Source organism: Ranitomeya imitator, chromosome 4 (assembly GCF_032444005.1).
Source record: "Ranitomeya imitator isolate aRanImi1 chromosome 4, aRanImi1.pri, whole genome shotgun sequence".
Classification (NCBI taxonomy): Eukaryota; Metazoa; Chordata; class Amphibia; order Anura; family Dendrobatidae; genus Ranitomeya; species Ranitomeya imitator.
The window spans coordinates 384,030,071-384,052,307 of record NC_091285.1 but is presented as its reverse complement, the minus strand read 5'-3'; the positions used below and the strand labels follow the sequence as shown (position 1 = coordinate 384,052,307).

General features: G+C 47.3%; 1 protein-coding gene across 2 annotated transcripts in view; it reads right to left on the bottom strand.

Moving 5' to 3' along the window:
* Positions 1-22,237, bottom strand: part of THAP9 (THAP domain containing 9) — a 76,458-nt gene that overhangs the window by 53,281 nt on the left and 940 nt on the right. For both annotated transcript variants that reach the window (XM_069765197.1, XM_069765198.1), the window contains exons 2-4: positions 21,829-21,929; positions 20,313-20,520; positions 3,514-3,669 (exon numbers count right to left, since the gene is read on the bottom strand). In XM_069765197.1, the coding sequence (XP_069621298.1) occupies positions 3,514-3,669; positions 20,313-20,520; positions 21,829-21,908 (444 nt within the window). In that variant the 5' untranslated portion in view covers positions 21,909-21,929. The remainder of the gene's footprint in view (positions 1-3,513; positions 3,670-20,312; positions 20,521-21,828; positions 21,930-22,237) is intronic.

Below are 22,237 nucleotides of genomic sequence, written 5' to 3'. Positions count from 1 at the left end.
TGCACCTTCCATGTTCCTAGGACAAGTGTGCTGTCAGAGGTTTGTGTTTAAATAGACTGCCTTACCAGGCTTCAAATCATCTGTCTCGTCCTCCTTCCGAGCTCAGCTGCCGGTGATACTCCTGATGATCGGTGCTGGACCTGCACATGTCCCTGATGGAATGCGCGCTGAACCATGGGCGGGAATTCCTCCCCCCGGCCCCACTACCATCTGACGAGGCCGTGCTTCTTCGGCATCCCCGCTGGCAGCAACAAGGGCCGGGCCGGAAATCCGCCCCCGGAAGTCATCACCGGAACCGGAAGTCAACGGCGGTGCTCCCGATGACCCATCACGCCAGGAGTGTGATCACCGCCGGCGTGTGCCGGGTACACAGCTGCAGGCGCAAAGCCCTCTGGAGAGGGGTGCGCCGAAGATGGGAGCACACAGCTCGACCTGCGCTGAGGGACCTCCCTCGGTGTCAGCGCTTTCTGCGGAGTCTGCAGCTGGAGCAAGCCTCCACTGCTTAGAGCCCTCTGGAGAGGGATGAAGCTACCCGGGAGCCCTGCTCGACTGGCTGTCTTGGAATCTTCTTCACTGTAAGCCGCAACAAACTCCTCTGCGTCTGTCCCTAATAGGGACAGGAAAAACACTGAAGGGTGGGAGGTGGGGAGGGGCTATTTAACCTATTCTGTGTTCCTGTCCCTATCAAGGATAACAGGGACAACCTCCTGGTGGTGCTGTCAGGAGGGACGTCCTGGAAAAGTGATTTGTTGCAGTGTAAGGAAGGAAACCTCTACCTGAGAAGAAGAGGCAGACCAGTTCTTAACTTGAAGGGTGTCCATCACTGCCTGTATGAGGTCCTGCATGGCAGAGTCTAGCTTAGTATGCTGCTCAAAATCACAGTCTGTGTCAGAGGATGTACCCCGGGGATGCGTACTCCACAGGAAGAGAAATTGTCTCAACCGCTGTGACTCTATTCCAGGCAGACCACAAGGATCTGTGTTAAGAGATCCTACTTTTCTTGTGAGAGTACCTGTATGGAAGGGGGAAAGGGACTCCTCAAGTCGTATGTTAAATGGAGCCAATGGACCAGATAAAGAAAAAAAAAAAAAAAAAAAGATGCACAAGCTTTACTGACAAGCACAAGCACTCAGGTAATCGACCACAGATTGGAAGAGGATGGCAAAGCTATCTATGGCCCATGTCAAAGACATAACCCATTTGGGGAGCTCAGTCCCTTAAGACAATCCAAGAAGTTCAGAGCGGGTGAAGAATTAAAAGGGTTATTTGGTGGACACAAGCTATTAATAGAAGTCTGACCACTGAGACCCGCACCAACTGGCAAAACGAGGCTGCAGTGCATATGTGTGACCCATGCTCCATTCCTTCCCTATGGATATGCCGAGGGCTACACTCTGCTTTTACTGCCAATCTGATAGAGAATTAACAGACCAAAAGTTCAATTTGAGGGGTAAGATGAAGGTTGCTGCTTGGCCTTGAGTAGGGCCACAGACTCATAGTTGGGCCTTGCGCTGACGCAGCACTTCTTGCATGGATGCAAATGCCATAGGCCTGAAAGAAGAAAGACTGGAGACCAGCAGAGGGGATCAGGGGTGCCCCAAGAGGGCGCCACAGCAGAGACTCAGTCTTTAAAAGTGGCGCAAATGCATCATAAGGATCATATGGCAGTCAGATGTGGGCAGCCATAATGGAGGCCCAAGTAGCCCATAAAAGAGGAAGAGGTACCTCTGTGGAGACCCAAAGGCGATTACATTGAGGGAAGACTTCAATGAAAACCCAGGATGGAGCCCTAATAAGGCAAGTAACAAAGATAAAAGGCGGTGGGTTATAACTATGAAAAACTTCCAATGTCTATGGACACCCACAAAGTCAAACCTTAAGTGATTTTTAGATTGTGGGGCCACCGGCACTGCAGCAACAGTCTCGCATATCGAGTGACTGGTGGAGATGTCTGGTTTGCAGTGAGCTACCCTACTCTTGAAAGCACGATGTGTCCTCTGTGGAGTGAAGGGGAAACATCCGTGCCACCCAAGACAAAAAAAGGCTAAAAAGGGGAAAATAATCTGCACAAGACGTGTCAGTTGCCTGGTGTCCTAGGAAAGGATATAGCCCTTATGTGGAGCCAACAACTATTTTTTCATCTATTGACAAGCCTCCTAGTGGCAGGGTGTGTACACCCACAGTCTTGTGTCCTCCATAATGAGAAATCAACAAATATACTGCTCTCAAGTTTGAAAAAACAGGCAACAAGCAGAAAGATATATTTTCTATAGCTTTCAGTTTCATAAACCAAATACCTGAGTTATTTTTAAGGAACAGGGTGGAAGGGCGATGCACGATTTCAAGCAACACATATCAAATGAAGTATTTTTTTTATGCCTAAATAGTGCAGCAAACTGTATTAGGAAAGAAAAACGTAACAGCCCTTTTCTACGAAATGTGTCTAGATATTTCAGTAGAAATGGCATAGCTGTGTAAAAACGCGCCCTTTCTGTCTCGATCCACCCCCTCTATGACACTGTAGAATGTCATATTTGTCATTCGGGGGGGCGGGCCGGGGGGCTGAAGCCGGGGCCTAAATTAGATGCCTGATGCCCAGAAAGGCTCCAGGCCGGCACGGAAATCCGGGGGGGTGCAGGGAGCCCTGTGTCTGTATGTACCATGCCTGCCTGCACTCCCCCCGGCCCCGACAGGAGCCCGCAGCTGGGCTGGGGTCCCTGGATGCAGGCGCAGTGTGCTGGCCCATTGCTGGGAGCTGCAGAGTGCTGCCTGTACAGGCCCTACCTGAGGTGTCTCAACCTAATGCCCCCAGAGGGGGATTAGGGAGGGTGCTGCTGTCACCTTCAAGGGGCTTTATCCTCGCCTCGACCTCAACCCAGAAACCAAAAGGAATTGGGGAAGAAGGGGGGTCTCGACTTCGAACCAGCACCCGAGGGACTGGGGAAGGAGCGACATGGGGAATAGCCATCTCTACTTCAACCTGGCACCCCGTAATAGGGGCCGAGGAAGGAGCCATGCTGGGAGTCTCACAGGAGACCCACTTTTCTTCATCTGTAATCTGTCGGAAAAAAAACAAGTAAAAAATCTTAGGTGTGCCTCCTATGCGACACTAAGCAAAAACTGGAGAAGGCTGACGCCGTCCAGGGGTGTATACTGCAGAGGAGGAGCCACGGTTAATCTTTTTCAGATTATGCATAGTGTGGCCTCCTAGTGGACAGCAGCATAACACCCATGGTCCTGTGTCCCCCAATGAGGCGACAGAGTAATGTCTCATTTTGAAATACAGTTAGAAATCAATATGTGCATGTGCACTTTATGTATTGCGTTCTGACCATAAGCAGCGCTGGCTTCTCCCCTCTTTGTATTTGGAACTCACTTGGTGTAAAACCACTTACCGGATTACGGTTACCCTAATAAAAAGAGATCCAACCAGTGAGAACAATTTTGAGGTAAAAAACAAAAACAAAAAACCTTAATTTAGATTACTTTACTTGGGAACGTATAGTAGCATACCTGTAACTGCAATTGGTCGTGCATGCTTCCGTCTGATCTAGAAGGTATATTGAACTCTACTGATCCTCCAAATTCTGTGTCATTTACCAAATGAACCTCAAGGCTTGGTAGTGTAGAGGTCTGTAAAACTTTATTTTCAGACATTTTGTTCTTTTGCTGAAACAGTAATCAAATTTAAAATGGAAAAAAATGGAGCTAAATATTATGTCCCACTAAAGTGAAGAACATGCAGCCACTTTACGTGATACATTATGGGATTACGCTATTTGAACAATTTTAAAATATACTTCTCTTAACCACATTTTTATAAAGGGGAGCAACTTAAAAGGAATCTGTCAGCAGACTTTTATTATGTAATCTTAGAGCAGCACAATATAGGGCAAGACAGCTTTATCCCATCAATGTATCACTTACTCGGCTGCTTGGTGTAGTCTTGATAAGAATCCCTGTTTTCTCTGCTGTAGATGTAGCAGTGGGCAGATGGCTGAGATGTGCATAACCCCGCCCACACACCTGATTGTCAGTTTCTGGTGTACATTTTCAGCAAGCAGCTAATCAGTGGTGGAGGCGGGGCTACACAGAGTAGCCTGACTGTTGTGCAAGTGAGACCTAGTCCTGCAGTGATCATCTCTTGCTGATAAGACAATTATTGAATTGAAACTAACACAGCCTGGTAAGTGAGACATTATTTTAATTAGGTTAATTTTCCCTATATTTCTGCTACTCTTAGATTTAATAGCAAAACCCTGCTGACAGATTGCCTTTAGTATTCAATTCTTCTACATATCCCAGTCATTCTGACATTGTACATTGTTTGTGGTAACTTTAGGGCGATCCGATTTGCATTTATAAATGAGAAGATGGGGAAAGGGATGAAAATTTACAAAACATCCCAATTTTCAAACTTTTAGTTTTAGTGCCAGTAAAACAGATAATAAACACTGCACAAAATAGCTAGTAAATAACATTTCCAAATGGTCTACTTATGTCAGCATTATTGTAACTTTTTTCTTTTGTTAGGATGTTGAATGGGTTAAAATTTTAGCAGCGACTTTTTATTTTTTTTTTATATCTCAACAAAAATGTTTTTTTTTTTTTTTTTTTGTTAGGGACCACTTGACTTTTGATGACCTGAGATTCACTGACTTATTTATAGCTGGCAGTAAAAATTAAAACTGACATTTTTTCCACTAAAATGCTGATTTAGCGCTAAAGTTTAATTTCCAAAAGCAGTAAATGGAGAAATTGAGCAATAAACTACTGTTTGGCAGCACGGCAAGGCTTGGCTGGGAAGGAGCGTTATTTGGGCAGCCGATTTTCCTGGAATAGTTTGTGTGTGTGTGTTTGTGTGTGCGCATTTTGTGGATCCTTTAAGGTGCCAGAACCATAAAAATCCCCCTCAGGTGGTCTCATTTTTGGAAATTAGACCCCTCTGGGAATTAATTTACCATTCTAATGACCATTTTGTCTCCACGGGTGTTCTCCAAAAATAAGCATGCACTTGGTATTGCAGAACAAAAATTGTGACTATGCCAACCCATGCCCAATACATTGTGCCTTGGTTTGTGCTTCTGAAGACATGCATCCCATAAATAAGTGGGCTCTCCAAGCTACAGCAATGCCAAACATGAGGATGCCAACTGCTCTTTAGGCACATTATGGGGCTCAGAAGGGGGGGGGGGGATTTTGATTCTGGAGCAGAGATTTCCCTCAATCTTTTTTTGGGGGGAGGGTTGGGTGAGGTCTATATCTCTTTTCCAGAGCCTTTGTGCTACCAGTAATGTGGAAACCCCCTATATTTCAAGAGTGACACATTACAGACCAGAGTGGGGACTTGTTTTTGTTAATGGAGATTATGTTTTCATTGATACTATTTTTGAGTACACAAAATTTTCATTGCTTTTAATACTTAGTTAATGCTGAGGACTTACATTGGGGTTTCTGTCTAAATCTGGGAAATATGGGAGAACTATTCACTGTCATGAGTCAAATGGGGACTTTGAATATCGTATGGCTTCTGTTCTGTCTTTACAGAGGAGCACAAAAGTGTTGTTGACGGCACTAAAAAGATGGGACGCCACCAAAATAGAGGCCATACAAAGTTCTGTGTGTCACCACTGAGGAGCACAAGAGTGTCGTTGACTGCACTAAAGAGATGGGACACCACCAGAACAGAGGCCATACAAAGTTCTCCATTTGCTTCGTTACAGTGAATGGATCTGTCGAGGATTTCATCTGAATCACATTTTTTGGAAAGATATAGACAGAATCTCCAATGTAAGTACTCAACGTAGAGCCCAGTAAAAACGTGAACTGAGCCTTACACTATTTTTTTGGGAGCTGAATGAACAAATATATAGCAGTTCAAGAATTGCTTTTATTTTAGGTTTTACGCTATTCACCGGGTCAGTACAATTACAGCGATACCAGACTTATATAGGATTTTTAGGTTTTGCTACTATTACACAATAAAAAAAAAAAAAATAAAAAAAAACAGGATTTACTTTCTACAAATAAATAATCTTTCAGCATTGTCATGTGTTGAGAGCTATAACTTTACTTTTAGGCCAACAGAGCTATATAAAGGCTTGGTTTTGAGGGATGACAAAAGTTTTTATTGGTACCATTATGGGGTACATAGTATCTTAGTAGATATTTGTGAAGCCAAAATGCACACATAAAAAAGTTAAATAATTGTTTGTTTTTTTAAGCCCCATATACCATGCTGTAGAAGTGATAGTCTTCAGGTCAGCACGATTACGGAGATACCAGATTTATATACGTTATGCTACTTTTGGATACGGACCTATCTTTTTTAGAAAAATAAAACAGGTTTGTTATCACATAGCAATATTATTTGATTTGCGTTTTTGTTTTTGTTTTTAATTAGGTCAGGGATTAATTTTTGAGAGACAAAATGGAGTTTTCAGGGGTACCAGTTTTCTTTTCACAAGACTTTTTGATCCTATTTAATTACACTTTTTGGGTCACAGTATAATGAAAAATAGGGATTTTTGTGCACTCACCGTAAAATCCTTTTCTCCGAGCCAATCATTGGGGGACACAGGACCATGGGTGTTATGCTGCTGCCACTAGGAGGACACTAAGTTAACACAGAAAGATTAACTCCTCCCCTGCAATATACACCCTCTCACTGGCCAATATACAACCAGTTCGGTAGTAAAGCAGTAGGAGTATTAAACAAGAGACAATAAAACTATGTCAAAAACAAAAGGAGTAACAACAAGCCAATAGGCTAACAGGGTGAGTGCTGTGTCCCCCAATGATTGGCTCGGAGAAAAGGATTTCACGGTGAGTACACAAAAATCCCTATTTCTTCTACGCCTCATTGGGGGACACAGGACCATGGGACGTCCTAAAGTAGTTCCTGGGTCGGGAGCAACATAGCTGCTAATACCCCATGTATCAAAAGGTACCGTCACACTCAGCGACGCTGCAGCGATATAGACAACGAGCCAATCGCTGCAGCGTCGCTGTTTAAGTTGCTGTAGAGACGTCAAAAACAGCAACACCAGAAGGATGCAGTGACGTAACGGCGACTCACTTATCGTTCTCGCTGGTTGTTAGCTCCATGTAAAAACATTGCTGGCGTTGTTGCTTTTGCTGTCAAACATGACGATACACGCCGACCTGACGACCAAATAAAGTTCTGGACTTCTAGCTCCGATCAGCGATGGCACAGCGGGATCCTGATCGCTGCTGCGTGTCAAACACAACGAGATCGCTATCCAGGACGCTGCAACGTCACGGATCGTTGTTCTCGTTGTAAAGTTGCTGAGTGTGAAGGTACCTAAAGGCTTACAGCTTAGGTACTGCCGACTGCAGAAAGCGCCTGCCAAGGGCAGCGTCTGCAGAGGATAGAGAATGAATGTGGTAGTGTTTTGTAAAAGTATGCAAGCTGGACCAAGTCGCAGCTTTGCAGACCTGTTGTGCTGACGCCTGGTGCCAAATGGTCCAAGAGGCGCCCACCGACCGAGTAGAATGTGCCTTAATCTCTGCTGGGATAGAAGCACCCCTGACACAATAGGATTCCTGAATAGTCGATCAAATCCATTTGGTTAGAGTAGCCTTGGAAGCGGACAAGCCCTTCCTTTGTCCCTCTGGAAGTACGAATAGAACATATGACTTGCGGAAGGGAGCAGTCTGTGAGACATACCGTCGAAGGGCTCTAACCACATCGAAAGTGTTCAGAGCTTTCTCAACGTGATGGACTGGTGCCGGACAGAATGAAGGCAGAATAATCTCCTCATTGAGGTGGAAGGAGGAAACGACTTTGGGTAGAAAGGAAGGAGAGGTCCTCAAGACTGCCTTATCTGGGTGAAAAAAAATCAGAAACGGGGTCGGCAGGAAAGAGCCGCCAACTCCGAGACACGCCTGATTGACGTAATAGCCACTAGAAAATCCACCTTCCAGGAAAGGAAGGTCAGAGAGACGTCCTGCAGTGGTTCGAAAGGGGCCTCCTGAAGAGCTCCAAGGACCAAATTAAGATCCCATGAATCCAAAGGCGCCACATGGGAAACTCCCCGAATGAACGTCTTAACCGGTAATCTGGTGGCAATTTTTCGTTGGAACAGGACTGACACCTGTCCCTTGAGAGAGCTAATTGCGAGACCCGACTCTAGGCCTGATTGGAGAAATTCCAATATGGAAGGGATGGAGAATACCAGAGATCTTCCGTGGGCGTAGCACCATGCGAAGAAGATTCGCCAGGTACGGTGATAAATGCGCATGGACACGGACTTCCTAGCACTAATCACGGTGGAGGATACCTCAGGGGTGAATCCAGCTTGGGCCAGAATCCAGGATTCAATGGCCACGCCGTCAAAGACAGGGCCCCGGAGTTCTGGTGGTAAATCAGGCCCTGTGAGAGAAGACCCATGCGATCTGGAAGCCGCCAGGGGACGTCGGCGACCAGCTGAACCAGTTCTGCGTACCATGCCCGGCGCGGCCAGTCCGGCGCAACTAGGATCACCGGTACCCCTTCTGTCCTGATCTTCTTGATGACCTTCGGTAGCAGGGGAATAGAGCGAAAAATGTACGGGAGGCGGAATTGATGCCACGGCAGGACCAGGGCATCTGCTCCGACAGCACGTGGATCGAGGGATCGGGCAATGAACTGGGGGGGACCTTGTTGTTTAGCCTGGAAACCATGAGGTTCACATCCGGGGTCCCCCAGTGATGACAAATCTGCTGAAAAACTTCTGGGTGGAGGGACCACTCGCCCGAGGCGAGCCCCTGGCGACTGAGGAAGTCTGCCGCCCAATTCTCCACACCTGGTATGTGGACCACCAAGATGGGCGAATGGCTGCTCTCGGCCCAATGGAGGATGTGAATCACTTCAAGCATGGCCGTCTTGCTGCGGGTTCCCCCTTGACGGTTGATGTACGCCACCGCTGTGGCGTTGTCTGACTGGATTCTGATGGGGTGACCTGCCAGGAGATGGTGAAAACTGAACAAGGCTAGTCTAATCGCTCGAATTTCCAGGATATTGATGGGGAGACGCGACTCTCGAGTGGACCACCGCCCCTGTGCTGTGTGTTGGTTGAAGACCGCACCCCAGCCCAAAAGGCTGGCATCGGTGGTCACCACCAGCCAGCGCACTGGGAGAAAAGACTTTCCCTGGTACAGGGAGGACTTCAGGGTAGACCACCTGAGGGTCTGCCTGACCTGCTAAGACAGACGACGGTCGAGAGAGGACGGGTTCCCGTTTCATGCCGACAGCAGTGCATGTTGTAAGGGACGGAGGAGGAACTGCACAAACAGAACCGCTTCCATGGCTGCTACCATTTGTCTGAGATGGCGCATGCTGAAACGAATGGAGTGAGACTGGGCGGGAGAGAGTCCATGTACCCTGCTGCAAGGCCAATGCCTTTTCTGGAGGGAGAATGACCAAGCCGTGGGAAGTGTCCAGGGTCATTCCTAAGAAGGAAATCCGCTGAGCTGGGACCGGAGAAGATTTGTCGAAGTTTGTCTTCCAACCCAGGTAAGAAAGTGTATCCACCGTGAGATCGACGGACTCCTCGCAGGCTGGATATGATGGGCCTTTTATCAGTAGGTCATCCAGGTACAGAAGTGCCACCACTCCCCAAGCATGAAGAATGGCCATGGCAGCTGCCATGACCTTGGTGAAAACTCTGGGAGCGGTAGCGAGGCCGAAGGGTAAGGCCACAAACTGGAAGTGTTCCTCGCGAAAAGCGAAGCGAAGGAACTGTTGATGAGGAGGGAAAATTGGGATGTGGAGGTAAGCATCTTTGATGTCTATGGATGCTAGGAACGCTCCCTTTTCCATGGACGCGACAACAGAACGGAGAGATTCCATTCTGAAGCGTTGAATTTTGACAAAGTTGTTCAGAAGCTTTAGATCCAGTATTGGTCGCAGCGAACTGTCCTTTTTTGAGACCACGAATAGGTTTGAGTAAAACCCTTTGGTCTTGGGGAACCGGAATGATGACTCCGTCTCCTTGTAGTGCCCGTATGGCCTGGAGAAAGGCCCTTGTCTTTGTTTTGGGAGGACACGACTGGAAGAAGCGTGTCAGGGGGGAGGGAGGTTTGGAAGAAAACTCTATTTTGTATCCGGAGGACACCAGTTCTCTGACCCACTCATCGTGGGCGACCGAGAGCCAGGCTTGGCGGAACGAAAGTAAACGGCCGCCTACTTTGTCGATGTCCTCCGGATGTTGCAACAAGTTATTGATTGGAAGATCTAAGGGATCTGGATCCCTTAGATCCAGATGACCTCGGTCTGGGTTTCCAGCTACGGTTGGGCCTGTATGAGTCCTGGGAACCTCTGTCTCCGCGCGATAATCGACCTGTTCCGGAGGATGGAGATGACCAATTGGGATTGTTGCGAAAGGGCCGGAATAGGGGGTTGTTGTTGATACCGAAACGGCCGGGCAGGTTTTTGTTGAGGGAGGAATTTACTCTTTCCTCCGGTAGCGTCAGAAAGGGCAGAGGGCTTGGTAGGGCAGAGATGTCAATGATTCTTTGGAAGCAAAATCTGCTCGCCAAACTCTGAGCCACAGGGCTCGTCTGATAGAGATTGCGTTTGCGGCTGCTTGTGCAGCGCAATTGGCCGCGTCTATTGAAGCATTAATCACGAAGTCCCCGGCTTGGGCTATCTAGTTAGCCAGATTGATCGCCTTTGGAGGGAGATTACAGTCATGGATGGTTGTGGTCACCACCTCAGCCCAAGCGACCATAGCCTTAGCCACCCAAGTAGCGGCGAAAGATGGAAAGAGACGCTCCTGTAGCCTCGAAAACAGAGCGAGCCAGGTAATCAATTTGACAGTCAGTGGGGTTTTTGACTGAAGAACCGTCAGACAAGGATAGGAGCGTTTTGGAGGCGAGATGTGATACGGCAGGATCCACTGAAGGAGACTGTAGCCAGTCCTTCATTAGTTCCTGAAGCAAAAGGGTATTTGGACTCAATAGGCTTTTGACCCGTGAAACGTTTATCGGGCCGGTCCCTGTTATTCTGGACAATGTCCTTAAATTCAGGATGAGTGGGGAATACCTTTTGGGCATGTTTAGTCTTTTTAAAAGACACCACGTGTTCCTGAGTGGATAAGGGTTCCCCATCCACCTTCAGGGTCTTGTTGACCGCCTTAATAAGAGAATCAAGCGTCTCTTGAGAAGTCAAGGAATCCTGGACTAAAGATGCATCAGACTCGTATTCAGAGTCGTGTGCGTTATGGTTCTCAGGAGAATGGGAACGAGAAATTGAGCTTGTAGAAGCTGAAACACAAGCACGGCTGTGATCAGGGGACGCGACATGGGTCGGTTTTCTAGAACCCTGAGCCCTTAGTGACGGAGTGCGCCCCCTGCAGGTGGGCGGATCCGTACCGTCGCCAGGGTTCTCCGCGGTCTGACTTAAAGAGGGACCCCGGAGGGAGTCTATTGCCTTGGCCAGGGAAGCCATAGATCGTGATAGGGAAGCGGCCCACTCAGGGGGACTAGGCTCAGCAGGGTCGGAGGCAGCATTGGTGGCGCTGGGAGGCGGCTGCACACAGGCCGGATCACAATCCGCACATAACGGGGTATTCTGAGCTCGGGGCAAGGCAGTGCTGCAAGTGGCACATGAAGTAAAAAACACTGTGTGCTTTTTATTAACCCTTTTGGCCTCTTTAGGGTGAGACATAGTGTGTCTTTAGAGATAGGCAGGGTATGTGTGCAGAGAAGGGGTTAAGCTCTTCCTGGTACAGCTTACCCACGGTCCTGTGTCTGTGTCCCCATGGAGGAATAGGATGGCAGAAGGGATCTTCGGCGGCCCCGTTGCTGTCGGAGCTGTCAGTCAGCGTGGTGACACTGTGCGGCTGGTTTCCTCCATAACTAAAGCAATTGTTACCATCCACCTCTCGGGTCGCCCCTTTTCCTCATAGTTTGTAAGCTTGCGAGCAGGGTCCTCATTCCTCTTGGTATCTATTTTGAACTGCGATTTCTGTTATGCTGTAATGTCTATTGTCTGTACAAGTCCCCACTATAATTTGTAAAGCGCTGAGGAATATGTTGGCGCTATATAAATAAAATTATTATTATTCCTCACAGGAGTGCGAGCAACATGGCCCCCGAGATTTTGCAGGGCGCCTCTCGTTCCAGACGAGAAGCGCCGAGGAAGTGGGTGGAGCTCCGGCGGTGTGCGTAGCAATGCAAACCGCGGCCTAGTCCGGCTGTAAAGCCAGGGACTAAATTTCTGGGGCCTGCCGGTGATGCGCGCCGGCGGCCTGCAACGGAACGCTGGCTGACCGCCGCTGGCACCAAGCCAACAGCGCTTCTTCCCAGGGACCAGGACCGCACTCTCCGACGCCGGTAAGCACGAGGAGAATATACACACAGAGCGATGCAGCCTCTCCCCAGCCTCCTGTCACTTGTGAGGGTAAGCACTCCATCCATCCTCCCTGATCGGGGGATGGAGATGGCCCTCCATCCATCTTCACCTCCGGAGCTTCCAGCGGTCGTGGGGCTGCAGTGATGCCATCAGGTGGGGGCCTCTGATCATATAGCGTTGGGCCCAGGAGAGGAACATGAGAGCAGAAGCTCTATGTGCTCGCCGTGTTATAAAGGGGGGAAAATCGGGACCAAAGGAGGAACAGTCGCCCAAGAATAGAATTTGGCGTGCCCCAGTCATCGCAGGAGAGGGTACGGGGAGGTATACTCTGCGTGCTCGCCTGTTGATGGTTCGGGGGGACAGCGGACCCTAGAACAGGAATCCGTCGCCCCCTTCACTCCGTTAATTAAAAAATAATTTACAGAAAATAAAAATGAAAATAGAAACGTTGGGGTCTGAAACAGACCCAAGTGCCTCCTACAGACACTAAGCAAGAACTGGTTGTATATTCGCCAGTGAGAGAGTGTATACTGCAGGGGAGGAGTTAATCTTTCTGTGTTTACTTAGTGTCCTCCTAGTGGCAGAAGCATAACACCCATGGTCCTGTGGCCCCCAATGAGGCGTAGGAGAAACACAGTTTTTGCTCTGCTTTTATGTATTTATTTTACAGTGTTTGCTTAAGGGATTAAATAATGTGAAAGTTTTATAGCTCAGGTAGTACCAGACATGGTGGCACCAAATATGTGGCTTTATTTTTCTTTTTGTATAATATTAATGTGATTTTATGGGCAAAACAATTTAACATGAACTTGTTTGTTTTTTTAACCCCTTCATGACCCAGCCTATTTTGACCTTAAAGACCTTGCCGTTTTTTGCAATTCTGACCAGTGTCCCTTTATGAGGTAATAACTCAGGAACGCTTCAACGGATCCTAGCGGTTCTGAGATTGTTTTTTCGTGACATATTGGGCTTCATGTTAGTGGTAAATTTAGGTCAATAAATTCTGCGTTTATTTGTGATAAAAACGGAAATTTGGCGAAAATTTTGAAAATTTCGCAATTTTCACATTTTGAATTTTTATTCTGTTAAACCAGAGAGATATGTGACACAAAATAGTTAATAAATAACATTTCCCACATGTTTACTTTACATCAGCACAATTTTGGAAACAAAATTTTTTTTTGTTAGGAAGTTATAAGGGTTAAAATTTGACCAGCGATTTGTCATTTTTACAACGAAATTTACAAAACCATTTTTTTTAGGGACCACCTCACATTTGAAGTCAGTTTGAGGGGTCTATATGGCTGAAAATACCCAAAAGTGACACCATTCTAAAAACTGCACCCCTCAAGGTACTCAAAACCACATTCAAGAAGTTTATTAACCCTTCAGGTGCTTCACAGCAGCAGAAGCAACATGGAAGGAAAAAATGAACATTTAACTTTTTAGTCACAAAAATTATCTTTTAGCAACAATTTTTTTATTTTCCCAATGGTAAAAGGAGAAACTGAACCACGAAAGTTGTTGTCCAATTTGTCCTGAGTACGCTGATACCTCATATGTGGGGGTAAACCACTGTTTGGGCGCACGGCAGGGCTTGGAAGGGAAGGAGCGCCATTTGACTTTTTGAATCAAAAATTGGCTCCACTCTTTAGCGGACACCATGTCACGTTTGGAGACCCCCGTGTGCCTAAAAATTGGAGCTCCCCCACAAGTGACCCCATTTTGGAAACTAGACGCCCCAAGGAACTTATTTAGATGCATAGTGAGCACTTTGAACCCCCAGGTGCTTCACAAATTAATCCGTAAAAATGAAAAAGTACTTTTTTTTCACAAAAAAATTCTTTTAGCCTCAATTTTTTCATTTTCACATGGGCAACAGGATAAAATGGATCCTAAAATGTGTTGGGCAATTTCTCCTGAGTACACCAATACCTCATATGTGGGGGTAAACCACTGTTTGGGCACATGGTAAGGCTCGGAAGGGAAGGAGCGCCATTTGACTTTTTGAATGGAAAATTAGCTCCAATTGTTAGCGGACACCATGTCGCGTTTGGAGAGCCCCTGTGTGCCTAAACATAGGAGCTCCCCCACAAATGACCCCATTTTGGAAACTAGACCCCCCAAGGAACTTATCTAGATGCATATTGAGCACTTTAAACCCCCAGGTGCTTCACAGAAGTTTATAACGCAGAGCCATGAAAATAAAAAATAATTTTTCTTTCCTCAAAAATGATTTTTTAGCCTGGAATTTCCTATTTTGCCAAGGATAATAGGAGAAATTGGACCCCAAATATTGTTGTCCTGTTTGTCCTGAGTACGCAGATACCCAATATGTGGGGGTAAACCACTGTTTGGGCGCACGGCAGGGCTCGGAAGGGATGGCACGCCATTTGGCTTTTTAAATGGAAAATTAGCTCCAATCATTAGCGGACACCATGTCACGTTTGGAGAGCCCCTGTGTGCCTAAACATTGGAGATCCCCCAGAAATGACACCATTTTGGAAACTAGACCCCCAAAGGAACTAATCTAGATGTGTGGTGAGGACTTTGAACCCCCAAGTGCTTCACAGAAGTTTATAACGCAGAGCCATGAAAAAAAATAAAAAAATTATTTTCTCAAAAATGATCTTTTAGCCTGCAATTTTTTATTTTCCCAAGGGTAACAGGAGAAATTTGACCCCAAAAGTTGTTGTCCAGTTTCTCCTGAGTACGCTGATACCCCATATGTGGGGGTAAATCACTGTTTGGGCACATGCCGGGGCTCGGAAGTGAAGTAGTGACGTTTTGAAATGCAGACTTTGATGGAATGCTCTGTGGGCGTCACGTTGCGTTTGCAGAGCCCCTGATGTGGCTTAACAGTAGAAACCCCCCACAAGTGACCCCATTTTGGAAACTAGACCCCCAAAGGAACTTATCTAGATGTGTGGTGAGCACTTTGAACCCCCAAGTGCTTCATAGAAGTTTATAATGCAGAGCCGTGAAAATAATAAATACGTTTTCTTTCCTCAAAAATAATTATTTAGCCCAGAATTTTTTATTTTCCAAAGGGTTACAGGAGAAATTGGACCCCAAAAGTTGTTGTCCAGTTTCTCCTGAGTACGCTGATACCCCATGAGTGGGGGTAAACCACTGTTTGGGCACACGTCGGGGCTCAGAAGGGAAGTAGTGACTTTTGAAATGCAGACTTTGATGGAATGGTCTGCGGGTGTCACGTTGCGTTTGCAGAGCCCCTGGTGTGCCTAAACAGTAGAAACCCCCACAAGTGACCCCATTTTAGAAATTAGACCCCCAAGGAACTTATCTAGATGTGTGGTGAGCACTTTGAACCCCCAAGTGCTTCACAGACGTTTACAACGCAGAGCCGTGAAAATAAAAAATCATTTTTCTTTCCTCAAAAATTATGTTTTAGCAAGCATTTTTTTTGATTCACAAGGGTAACAGGAGAAATTGGACCCCAGTAATTGTTGCGCAGTTTGTCCTGAGTATGCTGGTACCCCATATGTGGGGGTAAACCACTGTTTGGGCACACGTCAGGGCTCGGAAGTGAGGGAGCACCATTTGACTTTTTGAATACGAGATTGGCTGGAATCAATGGTGGCGCCATGTTGCGTTTGGAGACCCCTGATGTGCCTAAACAGTGGTAACCCCTCAATTCTACCTCCAACACTAACCCCAACACACCCCTAACCCTAATCCCAACTGTAGCCATAACCCTAAACACAACCCTAACCGCAACACACCCCTAACCACAACCCTAACCCCAACACACCCCTAACCATAACCACAACCCTAATTCCAACCCTAACCCTAAGGCTATGTGCCCACGTTGCGGATTCGTGTGAGATATTTTCGCACCATTTTTGAAAAATCCGCGGGTAAAAGGCACTGCGTTTTACCTGCGGATTTTCCGCGGATTTCCAGTGTTTTTTGTGCGGATTTCACCTGCAGATTCCTATTGAGGAACAGGTGTAAAACGCTGCGGAATCCGCACAAAGAATTGACATGCTGCGGAAAATACAACGCAGCGTTTCCGCGTGGTATTTTCTGCACCATGGGCACAGCGGATTTGGTTTCCATATGTTTACATGGTACTGTAAACCTGATGGAACACTGCTGCGAATCCGCAGCCAAATCCGCACCGTGTGCACATAGCCTAATTCTAAAGGTATGTGCACACGCTGCGGAAAACGCTGCGGATCCGCAGCAGTTTCCCATGAGTTTACAGTTCAATGTAAACCTACGGGAAACAAAAATCGCTGTACACATGCTGCGGAATAACTGCACGGAAACGCAGCGGTTTACATTCCGCAGCATGTCACTTCTTTGTGCGGATTCCGCAGCGGTTTTACAACTGCTCAAATAGAAAATCGCAGTTGTAAAACCGCAGTGAAATGCGCAGAAAAACCGCGGTAAATCCGCCATAAATCCGCAGCGGTTTAGCACTGCGGATTTATCAAATCCGCAGCGGAAAAATCCGCAGAGGACCAGAATACGTGTGCACATACCGAAACCCTACCCCTACCCCTAGCCCTAACCCTACCCCTAACCCTAGCCCTACCCCTAACCCTAACCCTACCCCTAACCCTACCCCTAACCCTAACCCTATTCTAACATTAGTGGAAAAAAAAAATTTCTTTATTTTTTTATTGTCCCTACCTATGGGGGTGACAAAGGGGGGGGGGTCATTTATTATTTTTTTTATTTTGATCACTGAGATATAATCTATCTCAGTGATCAAAATGCACTTTGGAACGAATCTGCCGGCCGGCAGATTCGGCGGGCGCACTGCGCATGCGCCCGCCATTTTGGAAGATGGCGGCGCCCAGGGAGAAGACGGACGGGACCCCGGCTGGATCGGTAAGTATGATGGGGTGGGGGGGGACCACGGGGGGGGGGATCGGAGCACGGGGGGGGGGGAATCGGAGTGCGGGAGGGGTGGAACGGAGCACGTGGGGCGTGGAACGGAGCACGGGGGGGCTGGAATGGAGCACGGGGGGGTGGAACGGAGCACGGGGGGGTGGAACGGAGCACCAGGGGGGGTGGATCGGAGTGCAGGGGGAGTGATTGGAGCACGGGGGGGTGATTGGAGCACGGGGGGAGCGGACAAGAGCACGGGGGGGAGCGGAGCACTGGACGGAGGGGAGCCGGAGCAGTGTACCGGCCAGATCGGAGGGCTGGGGGGGCGATCGGAGGGGTGGGGTGGGGGCACACTAGTATTTCCAGCCATGGCCGATGATATTTCAGCATCGGCCATGGCTGGATTGTAATATTTCACCCGTTATAATAGGTGAAATATTACAAATCGCTCTGATTGGCAGTTTCACTTTCAACAGCCAATCAGAGCGATCGTAGCCACGAGGGGGTGAAGCCACCCCCCTTGGGCTAAACTACCACTCCCCCTGTCCCTGCAGATCGGGTGAAATGGGAGTTAACCCTTTCACCCGATCTGCAGGGACGCGATCTTTCCATGACGCCGCATAGGCGTCATGGGTCGGAATGGCACCGACTTTCATGACGCCTACGTGGCGTCAAAGGTCGGGAAGGGGTTAAGTATTTTTAAAACTTTTTGCTAAACCATTTTTACATCATCCCTCTATAGGATTTAAACTTTCAATAGCTTGATCAGCAATCCAAAATACTGCACTACAGGGGGCCTCTCACACCATACTAATTGCGGGACCTAACTGGTCACTATATCTGGCAGTCTATCTTTGACCTCTGACTGCAGTGAAAACCATTGAGTCCACTTGATTGCGTTGAAGGGGCAGATCTGGTGAGGAAGGAAGCTCATCTACCAGTTAAGCCAAGCTCCTAAGGTGATGGTGCCAGGCTCAGCCCCTCTGCCCGCACAATCACCAAGATATACCAGTGCTTCCATTTGCAGAAACTCCTCCTTCCCGGATAAAACAACCTATTATGCCTTAAGTAGGAAAGGTGTTAGGCTACTTTCACACTAGCGTCGGATTCGGCCCGTCGCATTGCGTCGGGCCGAGATTCCGACTCTAGCGTTTGATGCGCCGCACAACGGGTGCAGCGGATGCATTTATCCGGCGCATCCGCTGCTCCATTGTGAGGTGCGGGGAGGTGGGGGCGGAGTTCCGGCCGCGCATACGCGTTCGGAAAAAGCGGTCAGTCAGCAGCAAAAAACGTTACATTTAACGTTTTTTGCTCCCGGCGGTCCGCCATAACACGGCGCAACCATCGCACGACGGTTGCGACGTGTGTCAATTGTTGTGAATTCTGCTCTTGGGTTCCCTCCAGTGGTTGTAGGTGGGAATGCAGTTGTCTCTGAGTCGCAGTCCTGGCCAGGTGTATCTGCTGATTGCAGTTCTGACTGGGATATTTAGGTGTGCAGGATTCATTAGTCGTTGCCAGTTGTACTGTTATGATCAGGTGACCTTGGCGCAGCATGAAAACTTCCACTGGAGTAGGTGGTAACTATACTGACCGCAAACCCTGATCTTATCACCGCAACTAGAAGTAGCCGTGGATTGTGCCTAACAAAACCTAGACACCTCGACACAGCCGGAGGACTAAATACCCCTATAGATGGAAATAGGAATTTCTACCTTGCCTCAGAGCAGAACCCCAAAGGATAGGCAGCCCCCCACAAATATTGACTGTGAGTAGTAGAGGAAAAGACACACGCAGGCAGGAAACAGGATTTAGCAAATGAGGCACACACTAGCTAAATAGGAAAGGATAGGACAGGATACTAAGCGGTCAGTATTAAAAATCCTTCCAAAAATATCCACAGCAGAAAATACAAAAACTCCACCATCTAACTAAAGATGTGGAGCGTATATCTGCATCTCCAGAGAATCCAACAAGACTGAGAAAACACAGACACAGTCTAAGCTGGACAAGAGAAAAACAAATGAATAGCACAGAATATAAGCACACTGTATATGTGCCACAGAAACAAAAACCAGACACTTATCTTTGCTGAATTGACAGCTGAGCAGGAGAAGCCAGAAAGTGAACCAACACTTCAGAAGAAACATTGACAACTGGCAAGGACTAATGAATCCTGCACACCTAAATATCCCAGTCAGAACTGCAATCAGCAGATACACCTGGCCAGGACTGCGACTCAGAGACAACTGCATTCCCACCTACAACCACTGGAGGGAACCCAAGAGCAGAATTCTCAACAGTCAATACGTCGGTAATGTTACTCTATGGGGCAAAAACACATCCTGCAAACAACTAAACGACGCATTGCGACATATTCAAAAAAACGCCAGTGTGAAAGTAGCCTTAAATAGTAGTGAAGATACTGTGACAAAGTCGCTGGCAAAGTACTGGAGGGGAGGTATGTATCACTGCATTTTTTATCTTCAATTATATGAACCGAGGAAAATGATCCAGCACACTAAGTACTGAGAGGGGTTAAAAAGCCATGTTTAGGGCTAGGTTGAGTGAGGAGTGTAGAGTGGGTGGGAGGCTGCTCACAATATCTCCACCCCAGGGTGGAGCCAATAGGATACACAGCCTTCTGGCTCATTCAGTGTTGGGTGTGCAAGCTCCAGCTGTGTTTTCATGGTAAGGAAGCTGAACCTTTTGTTGTTTGTTCCTGAAAGGGTGGATTCCCGTAGCAACACTGACTGACATATGTTATGTTTCTTGTTAGGCCAGAAAAGCCATGTTTATTTTGCTAATGCTGCACTGGTTTATGCAGCATCTCTAATAAACCAATGGAAGATTTAAAGAGACAGCGTTCCTGTGTCTACCTCTATGTGCAGCCAAATGAGTTGATCTACCACATTACTAAAAAGGTGCCAGTTCCTTACCCTGTATTTAGTGAATGGTGAGAGAACAGAGGACGGTTGAGCCTCCTTAATATATCCCACTGTTTCCTGCATTACATAAATTGCTGCTATTCATAAAAGGAAATTATTTAGTGAAGAATATTAGGACAGAACTGAGAATGCAATGCTCGCACATTTACCTGGGTGTCTTCTGGAAAATTGAAAATACTGGGTATGACATCATCTCTTAGCCGCTTTGTTTGCCCAGTTGTGTCGAAGCAACTTTGCTGAAAGTGGAGGCTGCAGAGCCGCTGGTACCTGGAAGGCGTCCATAGCTCACCTGTGCTTGTTGCTCTTCTCATAGCACGACACCATTTATCCAACAAGGCAGGATTTGACCTTGGAAACCTTCCACAGATCACAACCAAAACAAAAGAATTTTTTTTAAGAATAGCCATCAACTTAAAAAAAAATCTTGAATTTCACAGAGAATCAGGACCAATTTCAAGAGTGGGGCCCCGTCACCTGCCAATGTTAATGGAATGGTGGCCATATACGCACTGTTCTCTATATTTTCCAGTAAACGTGTTCCTGATAAGGCTGCAGCCAGCTGAAATGTTAGGTCTATTGTGCTTATCTTATTTTTTGCACTTTCTGCTTATTTGCATTAGTTCAGTAATTTACTTTTCTCTCTTTGTCACTAAGGCTACTTTCACACTAGCGTCGTTTGCAATACGTCGCAATGCGTCGTTTAGGGCAAAAAACGCATCCTGCAAAGTTGTTTGCAGGATGCGTTTTTGCCCCATAGAGTAACATTAGTGACGCATTGCCACGAGTCGCAACCGTCGTGCGACGGTTGCGCCGTGTTGTGGCGGACCGCCGGGAGCAAAAAAACGTTAAATGTAACGTTTTTTGCAGCCGACGGACTGCTTTTTCCGACCGCGCATGCGCGGCCGGAACTCCGCCCCCACCTCCCCGCACCTTACAATGGGGCATCGGATGCGCCGGAGAAATGCATCCACTGCCTCCGTTGTGCAGGGTATCAAACGCTAGCGTCGGAATCTCTGCCCGACGAAATGCGACGGGCCGAATCCGACGCTAGTGTGAAAGTTGCCTAAGAATCCAAGCACAGTACTTGGCTATTTCCAGCAGTCCCATAGACCATGAATGACAGAGATGCACATTCTCAGCCTCTATTCTATTCACAATAGCCTGGTATGTCTTAGGCCGGGGTCACACTTGTGAGTGTGATGCGAGAAACTCTCGCAACTATACCTGGTACTGCCGCCGGCATAGAAATACATGTAGCTGCACGCTCAGGTGCCGGGTATTGAGGCGTGAGTTTCTCGCATTGCACTCACAAGTGTGACCCCGACCTTATTTAGAAATGCAGCAGGGTTTCAGAGAAAACATAGTTTGAAGAGCGTGCATGTGTACATATAGGGAGTGACATGGCAATCATTGGGAACAGGAGGGAGAGACCTGTCAATCACCTGGAGCAGGGCAGAAAAAGCCAGACTAGTCAGGTCACTTTCTATAGGTTCTGGCCAGATCTCCAAACTATGTTTTTCCTAAAGTGGCGCTGCGTTACAGAGAAAGCCATACCTTGGCATCAGCCGGGCTCTGGTTCAGTGCGTGGTTTGGGCCACATACATCAGCTTTTAAAAAAAAAAAAAAAAAAAAAAAAAAAAAAAATCGACAAAAGATGCAAATTACCTGTGAAATGTTATTCCCTTCTCTCTGGCCTCCAGGGTGTACCGAGACTTGCACCCTGAGGCGGCACATGACACTGGCATGTTAATGGTTAATGGCGTCCTCTGAAATAAGAATAACAAGCATTGTCAGGGGGAGCGGTAAAATAAGAGACAGTATATGGAAAGTAAATAACCTTCTTCCCAGATCTACTACGACCCTTGTCCCATGGGCTCGCTGGCAAATTTCACCCAAATCATCACTACTCTCATAGTATAATCCCTCCCTGTAACCATATGTACCTCCGACTGTAAACTACATACACCCCCTATTTCACAATCTTACCCCCCTTGCTCATCACCCACACCCCTTACAATGCCATCATTTTGATCCCCCACCTGTAGTGCAGTGTACTCACATGGACCCCTTATGG